This window comes from Pangasianodon hypophthalmus, chromosome 20 (assembly GCF_027358585.1).
Source record: "Pangasianodon hypophthalmus isolate fPanHyp1 chromosome 20, fPanHyp1.pri, whole genome shotgun sequence".
In the NCBI taxonomy this organism is placed as follows: domain Eukaryota; kingdom Metazoa; phylum Chordata; class Actinopteri; order Siluriformes; family Pangasiidae; genus Pangasianodon; species Pangasianodon hypophthalmus.
This window is the reverse complement of record NC_069729.1, coordinates 18,124,833-18,138,822: the sequence shown is the minus strand read 5'-3', so window position 1 is coordinate 18,138,822 and position 13,990 is coordinate 18,124,833. Positions and strand designations below refer to the sequence as shown.

The 13,990-nt window shown below is 37.0% G+C and overlaps 1 protein-coding gene across 3 annotated transcripts in view; it reads left to right on the top strand.

The window, feature by feature from the left end:
* Window positions 1-13,774, top strand: part of LOC113537988 (potassium voltage-gated channel subfamily D member 3) — a 97,782-nt gene extending 84,008 nt beyond the window's left edge. For 2 of the 3 annotated variants that reach the window (XM_026932772.3, XM_026932771.3), the window contains exons 4-7: window positions 2,026-2,127; window positions 5,676-5,768; window positions 6,640-6,902; window positions 8,372-13,774. In XM_026932772.3, the coding sequence (XP_026788573.3) occupies window positions 2,026-2,127; window positions 5,676-5,768; window positions 6,640-6,902; window positions 8,372-8,552 (639 nt within the window). In that variant the 3' untranslated portion in view covers window positions 8,553-13,774. Of the gene's footprint in view, window positions 1-2,025; window positions 2,128-5,675; window positions 5,769-6,639; window positions 6,907-8,371 lie in introns of those variants that run through there. The other variant, XM_053227167.1, reaches the window with a different exon arrangement.
* The last annotated feature ends 216 nt before the right edge of the window (window positions 13,775-13,990 follow it).

Below are 13,990 nucleotides of genomic sequence, written 5' to 3'. Positions count from 1 at the left end.
CCCCTGGGACTGAAGCTCTTCACACGTCTCGGGGGAATTTGTGTGTGAGCAGCTGCCAGAGTGTGTGACGCGCAGTTGTAAGACGTGACTCTCACCTTGAACGCAAGAAAAGCACTCAAGGCTTATCTCTGCCACTTCTCGAGGCCCTCTCCCACATTCTCATCAATTTCAAATCATCTCTTTTCACTTCAGCTCCCAGATGCTTGAATCTCAATGCTGTTTTGTAATAGAGCTTTGAGGGCGTAGAGTTTTTTCATCAATGAGGCCGCTGAAGAAAACAGTCAAATAGACCCTTTTCGTTCTGCATTAGAGTGTAATAACAGTGATAGATGTATGAGTGGCAGGGTCAGCTGGTATCAATGGACTACAGGGGCTCTCCCTCTCTTTTGAGAAGAATAAATATATAAGTATTAGGTTCATTTTTTTCCCATCCACATTGTCTTATCTGCTTTTAGCAAATGATAGGAACCGAAAACAACTGCAGCACCAATGCTTGTTAGAAGCACACATATGAAGCAAGGCTGGGGCTGAATTCTTTCTGTAGATTCCTGCAGCCTATCAGTGACAGTCATGTCAGGTCATTACACAGAGTGACACGCCCCCTAGATCTGGTGTCTATTGAGGCTGTTTTATTCAAGCGCACTTCACTGACACATCCATAACACATAGGGCTGTATTCAGGACCGCCATTGTCAAGGCCAAAACAAGTCCAAGACCAGGACTAGCTAAGACAGCGTAAAGACTGAGGCTTAAGTGGGTCGAGTCCAAGTCAGGATCAAGTCCAAGTCAAGACGAAGACCGAAAAACATCAAATCCTTTTCGAGGCCAAACATTTACTTCAAATAGTTGGCTTTTTTTGTGCATTGCGCCAATGATTAGACTGTTTAATAGAAGAAAGAATTACTTCTTGTCAAACATTGTGCATGTGAAAAGAAAAGAAGACATGAACTGAATCAAGACTGAGGCAAGTCTCAGTACAAATGCCAATAAGTCTGAGACAAGTCCAAGTCAATACCCTAAACAGCCCTAAACGTCATTAGCAGTGATTGCTCATGAAAAACATGACATGGTTGTAATAAAAGAGAATAAGATGGATTATTTCACTCATTTTCTTTTTCCAAAAGCCTTTGTGTTAACTCTTAAAAGTCACTCAAATTTCACATGTGGACTTTTCATATGTAGTGCATGTGTTTTCACGTTTAACACGAGTCATTTATTCATACACAATTTCTTTACACAATACTTTTACATGTAATATTTTTCCCATATGATTCAGTTATTTTCAGTTGCGATTTGCTTTACACATTATTTATTATTACGTGTTAATTTTTTCACACATAGGCCACGTGCTTTTTGTTATCACATGATGTCACATGAGTGAGTTCACATGTGCAGTTTCAGGGCATAATATGTTCAAATGCACTTTCATGTTTTTTTTTTACTTTTTTACATGATCACATATTACATAATCACATGTGAAAAACATGTGAACACATGAAATATGCTTGATTTTTTTCCCATAAGGTGACAAATGACAGAACCATAAGTTTTGTGTGGTTTGAACAAAAAGGTTTACAGCAGTCTCAGCTTTTCTGTTTACCATGCAGGCTATTTGGACTCTTGAAACACATCCCTAGCTTTGAGAATTAAACTGTGGAAGGTAAAGAGATTAAAATAGACTACTTATTTTACCTGCCATGACTATTTATTATAATTATTTTCCACATCAGCTTTGCCAGTGACACCTCTCTACAACCAGAAAACGATTCCAACGTCAGGCATTAAGGTCTAAGTTGATAAATAAAGTGATCTACGGTGTGTGTTGCGGTTACTCTGAGATGTAGAGTGTAATTACATAATGAGCATAATTGAAAAACACCGGCTGAACCCATGGCTCAGGATTTCGCCTCTGGTTAATGTTTGTCTGCCGTGTGATTCATGGGTGAGGTGGTGGACTGGGACACATACGACAATTCATTACTCTTCCCACTGGCTGTCTGACACTGGACCTTTCTGCCCACACAGAAAACCCGTCTGGCCCGGATAAGAATAGCCAAGAAGGGCAGCTCCAACGCTTACCTGCAGAGCAAACGCAACGGCCGCCTGAACGAGCTGCTGGATCTCACTGTGAGTTTCTGTTTCCCTCTATACATCACATGCAGTTATAATGTGTACTCTGATACTCAACAGACATAATGCTGTTATAGTGTTATAGGAGATTTTGTGGGTAAGTTTTCTACTTAGATTCCTTATTTTTGACAAATTTGAAACACAAAGTTTGGAGTCTAAGTAGTGCTTAGTTAGGGCTGGGCGATATGACAATATAATATCAATATAATGATAAATGATGTCACAATACATGACACACGATTTCATGAGATCATAGATATCATGAAATCTTTTTTTTTTTTTTTTTTATAAATTTCAGATCTTTTAAAAATAACAATTGCAAGCTCTGGAGGCAGTCTTCTACTGCTCTCTGAATGTCTAATTGTTAATGTACCATATGTGTCAGTTCACGTCAATTCCTCACTTCATGATGGATTTTCTGTTACTATCCTCTCTGTTTTCTCTCTCTTGAAGTTGATTAGACAAAAAAATGCAGCTTGTCATATTTCTGACGACCCGAAAGCATAAACTCCTCCATCCTGAATGTATGGGAAAACTTTTACTAAGAGCCCACACCAAAGACTCTTCCATAAAATTAAATAAAAATTTCTTTACAGAAAACGTCACCATTTCGATGATGTTTATGGGGAATGACCATCAAGCAAGTCCTTTTGAATGATGTTAATTCTACAACATATTGCCAAAAGTATGTGGACATAGGACCATCACACCCATATATGTTTCTTCCCAAAACTGTTTCCACAAAGTTGGAAGCACACAATTGTATAAAATGTCTTTGTATACTGTAGCATTACAGTTTCCCTTCACTGGAGCTAAGAGGCCCAGACCTATTCCAGCATGACGATGCCCCTGTGCACAAAATGAGCTCCATGAAGACATGGTGTGTTAAGATTGGAGTGGAAGAACTCGAGTGTTCTGAACAGATCCCTGACCTCAACCCCACTGAACACCTTTGGGATGAACTGGAACATCGACTGCACCCCAGACCTCCTCACCCAACATCAGTGATCATCCTCACTAATGGCTGAATGAGCACAAATCCCCACAGCCACGCTCCAACATCTAGTGGAAAGCCTTCCTAGAAGAGTGGAGGTTAATATAGCAGCAAAAGGGGGAATAAATCTGGAATGGGATGTTCAACAAGCACAAATGAGTTTTATGGTCAGGTGTCTACAAACTTTTGGCCATAAAAGCATACAATATGCATAAAACAAGCCTGAGTACTTGTGAAGTGGTAATGAGACTTTCTTTTTTTTTTAATTCCAGCCGTAATGTGCAATGACCATCTTTATGTCAAATCCCACTGCCTGTGACACCATTTTATTGTGCTCTGTGCCAGGGTAAAGTCATGCTAATGAAATCAGGCCAGATTTAACTCATGCTCGCCTTCCATCCTAATTAGAAGCGGTGCCGACTTAAAAAGAGTCTAAATGTAAAGCTCCTAGAATCAGCTGTACTTCTCTGACCCGGTCCTCGTTTTGTTTTCTGTGAGTGCCAGTCAACATTAGAATTCACCTCCAATTAACAGCTGTTACTGTCTGTTTGAGACACATCCCCTGAACCTCCTTCAGGCCTCCAAGCTTTCAGCCTTTGCTTTGTTCTTGCATGTGACCGCACTGGCTTTGTGTGTATATCAGTTCAGAATGCTGTCATTCCCGTCATATCAGAGAGAGTGTGTCCTTAGTTTCTTGGAAAAAAAAGCCTTCTGTTGAAGGTGTCTAGAACCAGGCAGTTGGAGCAGTCTCTTTTTTCTGGGCGATTTCATGCCAGAAGTTGTGATGAAGCTGTCAGAGATTTGACACTTGGAATTACAGACGTGCCATTTCTGCCTTTCACTGAGACTCGATGTCAACGTGAGGAGGCGTAAGGCCTTGGGTGAAATGGATTTTTTTCTGGTGGTTTGATGGGGGGTTTTTTTTCAGAAAAGAATTGTATTATTGAAAAGTAAGTGCTGGTGCAGCACCATTATGTTCAGAGAGGGTCCAAATTTTATGACAATGTCCAAAAAGTTTGTCACATTCATAAAAATTTCTCTCTCTCTCTCTCTCTCTCTCAACATATATATATATATATATATATATATATATATATATATATATATATATATATATATATATTTGTGTACATTCAGCAAAATCAGACTTGTAAATGTCAATGTTACAAGCTAACATTAGCCCCTGACTCCATCAGTAATGACATTAGCCCCTGACTCCATCAGCTCCATGACTTAATCAGTAAGTCATTTTACAAATATGTGGGAGCATTTACGCAAGAACATTGGGGTACTGATGAAAATTTAAGTGATTCAGAAAAATGTTCATATCCTACCTTCACTTCTAACTCGTATAATTGGCATAAAATCGTTCAATTGGCGATGAATTGCTGCAATTTTATGTATGAAATACTCTGTTTAAATCTCTTATTTATTTCAATTACATACCAATTTAACAAATATATTGTGAAACTCAGACTTTTCATATTGCTTCATATTACCTTTCATGACTTGAAAGAAAACAACCCCAAACAATATACAAACTTAAACAATCATTCAATTAGGACAATAAGAGTTAGAGTATGTCTGTGGCAGCTGAGTCGCTGCGGTGGCTGAGCTGCATTACTGGAAGATTTAGCACATGCCCCGTTTAGGAGGCACTCCTTCACCGTTTATTCATCATTTTGTTGTTTTCAGCTCTGTGAATTTTGCCTTTTATTGTGACTAAATGTAAATCAGCTGTGCCATGAACGCATACGGATGTGAGTATGAAGAAAATCACCATCACTGACACTTTTGCAAATTTGCCAGGAATTTTTAGTTTGAAATAGTTTTTGACCAAAAATATTTATACTCGTCTTCGCTAAAATATTAACAATTGAGGCCCAATGTCTGAGTTTCATTTATAGCATGAGTGTGTAATCCTTCAGTGACCTACAATGTTTATGTACAGTATACATACAAAATCTGAAGCTTTTCACATTTGGTCTGAAACCTCAAATGCACCAAGGATCGATTCTAAATTCCTAGAGTTAAGTGGAAAAATCGGGATCAACTGAAACCCAAAAAATCAAATCGTTTGGGAAAAAAAAAGCTTTGCTCTGGATCTGATCTGAAGAAGCGATGTCAGGAGTTATATGCAGTGAGGTGAGCTGTCTGAGGCTGAGTATTACAACAGAAGCTGTTCAGAGGATGTGAACAAGGATATGAAAAATGAAAAAGGCAGACTGTGTAAAGAATATTTATATTAGATTTTTAACCTTCGTGCAAAGGATGGTCCTATCCTGTGTGTGTTCTTGGCTTAGGCACAGTGTTTCTGAGATCACCATAAAGTGGTGACAAAGAATAAATGTATATCTTATCTTTAACTGCTTGACTATTGTTGTTAATTGTAATAAAAAGGAACATCTCTGAACCATGCTTCAAAATCGTTATTTTGAACTAAGGGTGTACAAACTTTTGCACTTGACCATAAAATGCATATGTTCTTAAATGCATTGGTTTTTGTGAGATATTGATACAATAGATGTGTGTGTGTGTGTGTGTGTGTCAGGGCTCAGAAGAAGAGGAGCAGCACATGAATAAGATCCCATCGTTATTGGAGAGCCAACACCACCACCTACTGCACTGCCTGGAGAAAACCACCGTGAGTGTGAACGTCTCCTGTCAGGAACGTAACACAATATTTTGGAGCGTTTCAGTCGTTCAGTCTTTCAGTCGTTCAGTCATTCAGTCGTTCAGTCATTCAGTCATTCAGGTCATTTGTAAAATGCCTAGCAGCAGTGAGTGATTCAAGGCGACTGGATTTGAGGTATAATCTTAAGGACATTAATGCGAGGAGCTTCATCAGTTCAGATGAGTGATGGGAAATTCTGCGGCATTTAAAAGTGTGTGTGTGTGTGTGTCTGCCTCTCTTTCTTCGTGTCTATCTCTCTGTCCCTCTTTGTCTCTTGCTCTTTCTTGTTCTGTCTCACTCTCCGTCTGTCTCCTGCTCTGTGTCTCTTTCTATCTCTCTCTATTTCTCTTTTCCTCCATCTCTCTCTGTTTCTGTGTGTCTTTCTGACTTTGCCTCTTTCTCTGTCTGTCTTTCTATCTATCTCCCTCTCTGTTCTCTTGCTCTCTCTGTCTCACTCTTTCTCTCTCTCTTTCTGTCTCTTTCTCTCTGTCTCTGAGTGTGTCTCTCAATCTCGCTCTGTCTCTCTGTGTCTCTCTCTTCCTCTGTCCCATTCGCTCTCTTTCTTGGTCTCTCTCTGTCTCGCACTCTCTATTTATCTCTCTGTTTCTGACTCTCTCACTTTGTCTCTCTATTTCTTTGTCTTTCTCTGTCTTTGTCTTTCTGCATTTCTCTCTCTTTCTCTGTATTTCTCTTTCTATGTTTTTGTGTCTCTCTCTTCCTCTTTCTCATTCACTCTCTTTCTCGGTCTGTCACTGTCTTACTTTCTGTCTGTCTCTCTCTTTCTCGCTCGGCCTCTCTCTCTCTCTCGCGCTCTCTCTCTCTCTCTCTCTGTCTCTCTCAGGCTCATGAGTTTGTGGACGAGCAGTTGTATGAGCAGAATTGTGTTGAAGGAGCGCCACCACTGCAGAACTTTCCTTCTCGCAGCCCCTCCATCTCAAGCAACGAGGGCTTCACAGGAACCTGCTGCACCCGTCGCTCACGCAAAAGACTCGCGCTGCCCAACGCCAGCCTGTCCACCACACACACGCACACACACACGCAGGACCTGCAAGAGCTCAGCGCCATCCACATCCAGTGTGGTGATCAGCTGAGCCTCGGCCCGAGGTGAGCGCGTGGTGAAGCCTCAACGGATGTCACTCTGTGACCCAAAACTTTTTTGAGATTATTAGCTGTTGATCCAAAACAGAAAAAGAAAAAGACATTTGAATAAAGTTTGGGCGTTTTCACACCTGGCTCGTTTGGAGCGTTTATTTCAGAACCTGGTGTATTTTCTCCCTTGGTTCAGTTCATTTAGACGTATGTGAACACGGCACTCATGCTGGGATCCGCACCAAAGCAACTGGTCCGCAATGCATGATGGGAACTGCATTACGTAAAATGCGTGTTTGTTTTGCTAATGGCTCTGGTCTGACAAACATATTTCTGAACGACTTTCAAAAACAGATTAAAACACAGAGGTTTACAAGTTGTTTAGCATCTCAAGAAGATGGGCTTTAATCGCTCCGTGGAAAAGTGCCGCGCAAAGGCTAAAAAACTCAAACATTAAAGTTTGAGATTCACTTCACAGGACTGAGAGTACTGGAGAAGAAAAACACAAATTTGACTGGTTCGACAAGCTGATAAATTATAATAACTACAGCTAAAAAGAAAGCCACAATAAACTCATGGAGCTGCTGTCTATCCATCTTGATGGATGATCACTATGAGTGGAACTCCAGAACGTAAACAGGCGCTCTCTGACCAATGAGACGACAGTTTACTCACATGTGACTTGCATGAACATGTTTTGAAATGTTGCCTTGTGAAAGCGAACCAAGCCAAGTAGAAAATGTAAGATTGTAACAATTTAAGTCCCTGTTTCGGGAACAAAGCACAGATCTACAGGTCTGAAAACGCCCTTAGAGTCTTAAACAGTCTTCCACTTTTAATTCAATTCGTCTGATTGAAACTGTGAAACAAAATAACAGATTAAATCAATTACCTAATTTCTGTCTGCAGCTCTGAAAGAAGTTCCAGCTGTAAGGTTTATATTCTTTTGCTTGTTCTAATACATTATTGTTTCTGTAGTAACAGCTAATTCACTTGTATAGTGGATGCGCCATATAATCTAAGCCTAACAATAAACGAGGAAAATCATTGATCTGGTGATTTAACATTTAGGAAGGAGTCTCCAGCATCACGTAGACCTGGTAACATGACAAGCTGTGTGGTTTTTTTTCTTCTTTTTTTTGTCTTATTAACATCAAGACAAAGCAAAAAGAGAGGCTGGTGAGGAAGCTGTTGCTAGCTGCTATAACATAATGAATGGATAAAAAGTATGACGTCGTTCATTAATAAATTTTAAAAAATGTTAATGTTAGGGTCAGGCCACATCAGTTCACCCTGTCACTGATTATTTTCCTATAACAGCACGCCCCTAAGTGTTTTACTGCTTTCTTAACCACCTTAATCTGCCAGGACCCCACCCATTCATACCACCTATAATGAATAATTCATTGTAGCTACTAAATAATATGCCTTAATGTCAAAACTGGTTATTAATAAAGCTCTTTAAATGTTAATATTTCTTCCAGCTGTCGCTCCAGTCTCAACCTAAAGCCCAATGAGCGAGCGCAGATAAACTGCAGAGGGCAGCAGATCACCACCGCCATCATCAGCCTTCCATCGCCGAGCTCTTTCAGCCCAGACTCCAACACCACCCCCACCATCAACACCACCTCCAGCTCCAGCATCGTGAAGGTCTCAGCCTTGTGAACGAACAGGAGGAACTGCAGGAGAGCAGAGCGAGCAGAGGCGTGAGCCTCGAGCTGAACACGTCTAGTGGACACACTGTGGAATTCATTTTATTTAAAAAATGTAAAGGAAATGGTCGAGGACCGTAGTTAGAAGACACTGTGTACTGTCGGAAGATGACGTCCAGATTTCTGGATTGGTTTCCAGATTTTGGTGTATTTCTGACCTGCTAGAATTTGGAAAGCAGGACTGAGATGATCAAGAAGGAGGTTATGAGATGGTTTGAAGATGCAAAGGCAGTTAGTGTAAAACACGTCTCTTGTCAGTTTGATTGTGCGTCATCCACCACGGTAGGAGCAAAGTACATACAGAAATCAAAGTGGTTTCCATATCGTGTGATATTCCCAGGTTCTAGACGAATCTGTGTAGTCAGAACATATGGTTGTGTAAAATGGGCAAGATCACACTGTTTTGTTTAGTTTTTTTTTTCCACACAGCCAAATGAAAAGAGAAGCCAGACATTTTCAACTATTTTAGAAAAAAAGGTGTTTCAATTCTCTTCAATTAGAAAATATGGTTTAGACTTTTTGCTGGTCTGTCTTTACGTCTTGCTTTCGTTATATTTTCTTCTCACTAAACTTTATCTCTCTACTTTTATCTCTCTCTCTCTAGCTTTTATCTCTTATTCTTCTCATAATTCCTGTTCAACATCATCAATTAGTCATCACTCAGTAGACTTTGCTCTAAAGTAAGGCGATCAGTGGTTACAAATCTTGCAGTATTCCATATTCATGCCAGTAATAAAGTAAAGTAAATGGCCGGTTAGAAGCTCAGAGATCGTCATTGCCCTGTCGAATGTGAATGTCTTTGTCTGTGCATCGTGACTGTTTAGGTGACTAGTGATTTGACCGCTTAAGACTATGGGAGAACCAAAAGGCCTCAATTCTCAACCTGACATTTTACTCGAAGGCCACTCAAGCCCTTAAACAGGCACAACAGTAACATTTTTGATAAAAAATTCCTTAACAAAGATTTGTTAGTTTATTTGGACTTTAAGAAAACTTACACCTGATGTTTATTTTGGATTCTGTAACACTTTACTTGAACCCTCTGTCATAAGACTGACATAAACCTGCCATAAACGTATCACAGAGATAACTATCATAACAGTTTATTTTCAGTAATATAACAAAACATCACAGCCCATGTTATGTGTTCATTTTGGTTGATCTCTAGTTAATCACCTGAACGCTGTCATAAGACTGACATAATCCTGTCATAAACACATCATGGATGATAAAAACTGTCATAAAGACTTATTTTCAATGATATAACAATATATGACAGCCCATGTTATGCATTGTCCAGTTAAAATTGCTTTACCTGACTCATGTATCATAAGACTGACATAACCCTGTCATAAACATATTATAAGAGATAATAAGGGTCATAATGGTTTATTTTCAGTGATGTAACAATATATGACAGCCTATGTTCCACATTCATTTTGCTTGATCTCTAGTTAAAATTGCTTTACCTGAATAATGTGTCATTAGAATGACATAATCTTGCCATAGACATATCAGAGTGACAATACCTGTCATAACAGCTTATTTCCAGTGATATAACAATATATGACAGTCCATCTTAAGCATTAATTTTGGCTCCTCTATGATTAAAGTTGTTTTACCTGAACCATGTATATTAACATTGACATAGTCCATTCCTAAACATAAAAGATAACTCATTACAGTGATAGAATATGACAGCCCATGTTACACATTAATTTTAGTTGCCGATGTTACACCCATGTTACACTGTAATTTTGGTTATATTCTATGTTCTATAACACTGGGAAAAGTGTTATCATGTTATGACATTTTCATCATTTTTTTTTTAATCATTTAGATTCACAAAACAGAAACAGTGCAAAGAAAAAAAAACTACACATTGTGTTTATTTAGAACTTGCTAACACTTCACCTGAACCCTGTGACATAGGACTGACATAATCCTGTCATAAACATATCATGAGAGATAATAACTGTCATAACAGTTTATTGTTAAACATATGAAGGCCATGTTTATTTTGGTTAATTGTGCTCTAGTCAGGACAGATTTTGTGACAACTTGCTTAAAAGAACTGGGGAAAAGGTGTTATAATCATGTTATGACATTTGTCATCATTTGGATTCAAGTAACAGACTTGCAAAAAAAAGAGAAAAAAAACGTGTGTTTATTTGGAATTCACTAACACTTATTTGAATTTGCATCACAAGACTGACATAATCCTGTCTTAAACACATGATATCAGCTATTGTGTATTGCCATGAGTTGTTGTGGCAGTTTATTTTCATTGATATAAAAACACATGTTCATGCATAGGTAGGCAATGTGTTACTGAAGGGTGTCTACACTGGGCCTTCATAGCACATTCACAAGCATTGCATAGATCGTTTAAAAAGCAATGCTAATAACAGCATTAAATAGTACTTAGTAACAATCCCAGGAGATTCTAGAAATTTAAGTCAGTTAAAAAACAGCATGAACATCATTTATACTTTTCAGTTTTTTTTATTTATGGGGATGTAAAGGCACTATTTTAAATATTAATATAAGTTGATGTGTGAATTTTACAAAACTGTTATGAGAAATGCAGAATTATTTATTACATGCTCACCGTCTCCTGCGCCACAGACGGCCATGACACTTTCTGGCCAGACTGATTAAATGATCACAGAATCAGGTCATGTGACACACCTGTTTGCTGAACTAAAATAATTCAGTAAAAACTCAGCTGAAAAGAAAACATGCCTGTTTAAGGGCTAGACATTGCCTTCACACTGACGAATGAACATTTTGAAAAGTACATAACATTACCATGCATTAAATGCATTAAATTAGTGACCTAATATTGTTTAATGTTCAAAATGTGTGTTGATATTTTGTTGCATGCGACAGCATGCTTTGGTGTCATAGCCAGTTTCAGAAATGATTTCAGTTTCCTACTTTTGTGTGAGTCTGGTAACTTATGTTTTGTTTTGTTTTGGCTTTTTTGGGGTTTTTTTTAATAATTTTAAGATTAAGTGCTATTTTCAAAGCAAAATGTTGCTTTTTTTTCCAAGTGATTAAGGTACAGGCACAACGGGAACACAAACTTTACTCAAAATTATGTATTTTGTGGAAATGTTCTCCCATTAGAGTCCACCTCTCTCGTTTTTAGGTTGTTTTGGTTTTTTTTATTTTTTTTGGTTTTTATTTGGAGCCTGATTTTCGATGTCTATTGTGCATTATTCTGTAAGATGTTGTTTAATTTATGACTTTGTCCTTGTGAAAGAAGCGTCTGATAAAAAAAAAAAAAAAACTTAAATTGCTGATGAAGTAAAAGGTCTCCAGTTTTTTTCAAATTAGTTAGAATGATTAGAGTTATTATTACTTACTGTCCCGTTAAATCTGCAGAGGTACAGCGGAGTGCAAAAGTTTGCATCCCTTTTATAGGAGACAGCATTATAGCTCATCAGAGAAGGATAAATAGGCATGTTGAAATGTTACTATTGAAAATCCATATCCATAATCCATAAAGCTACATTTTAAAATAAAGGTACAGTTTACTTTTTCCATTCAAGAACCACATGGGATGCAAACTGTACACATCAACTGTATAGTTTTACAGCAGGCACTGTGACATAAATGGTATGTATCTATTCAAGAGATTCTGATGAAACTGGCACACATGAGCAGAAAACCACTGAACCACTGAACAACCACAGGAAAGAAATTTCATATATGAAATGTTATATTCATGTATATATATATATATACACACACATACATATATATACATACATACATACATACATACAAAATATAGGTACATTCAACATCAACAATGGCAAAAAAAAAAAAGAAAAAAATAACCTTGTCTGCCTGGTAAAATTATTTTATTTGTTTTTGTTTTTTAATGTAGTATGTGCAAAGGTTTGTCAAATGTTGTGTAACCATTATATAAAGACGGTTTCATAAATAATTAAGTGAAATTGTAATACATACAAAACATTTGACTACAAAGACCACTAAAAGGTAAAAACTAAATCACATTAATTTTTGGCATGATTTTGCATATCTTGGAGAACAAGACACAGTTTCTCTGCAGACTTTGTTGAATATTTTTTCTAAAATTAATTTTTGGAACTGGAAAAGACATCAAATAAACATTTAAGACAAAATTCTTGGGAAAAAAAAATTATAATAATAATAAGGTGTTGAATGCTGTATAGAATAAAGTATAATGTATAAAGTGTATAAAAGCTTCATATACAGTGGGGTCCAAAAGTCTAAGACCACACTGAAAATCTGAAATTTTCTTTATTTAAAACTGGAAATAAAAATGCTCAATATCTTGAATATATAATATTTAACATTCTGCACTATTTATAGGTCTCTATTTAAATGTAAGCAAATTTGTAATCTTAAAAAACAGGACATAGCAAATACTAAGAATACTAAGATTCTACTTTACACTCAAGTTGTTGTCAGTCATATAATTTGTAATTAAAATCGCTGTATTCAATTAGAAAAGAATGCAAAATAGAAGCATTTTCACTAGTGCTGTCAGACTTTTAGACCTTGCTGTATACTTTTGATCCAGTTACTCTTCACTGGAAAAGCTTTAATGCTGGCGTCTGAAAGGGGAATGAAAAAATGAAATGTGAATGTGACATTTTTTTATGTGACATAAAAAAAAATGACGAGAACTTCACACACCTCTAAAAGAGTAAACATCCAGCAACTCTTTCCTGTTTATCCAAACCCAAATCCAAATTTGTATTTATTTTTCCACTGCCATGGCTATAGGTAAAAGTTAACGGTTGTATTATCTTCCTACAAACATTTACATAGCTGGTAATTTACACATTTCATACCAGATGAGATGTCCATTAACCTTTAATCTTTTTATAGAGTTGCAGCTGCAGTTTAACCACCAGGTGGAGCCATGATGGCAGAATTGCTTTACAAAATAATAATAATAATAATAATAATAATAATAATAATAATAATAATAATAATAATAATAATATAAAAATCAGTGAACAGAGCACAAGACTAGCAGTAAATTTGTCCAGAAAAAGATGCACTTTGCATAAACTATGGAATTCATCTCAAATTAAAACAGAACCATTTGCACTAAATACAGATACCTGTAATGTTATGTGATATATAAATTAATAAACTCATCAACCAAGACATTGGCATTTAAAACTGATGTGATTTTCCTTCCCTTAAATATTATGTTTTTTCTTGTTATAATATATTTGTCTTTATTGTCATTTACATTTAAAGCTGCACTAATTATAAAATGAATTATTATTATTATTATTATTATTATTATTATATTGCACTATACTGACCTTGAAACTTTTCCAATCCTACTACACGTGCTTTATCTGTTTGAGTAAAAAG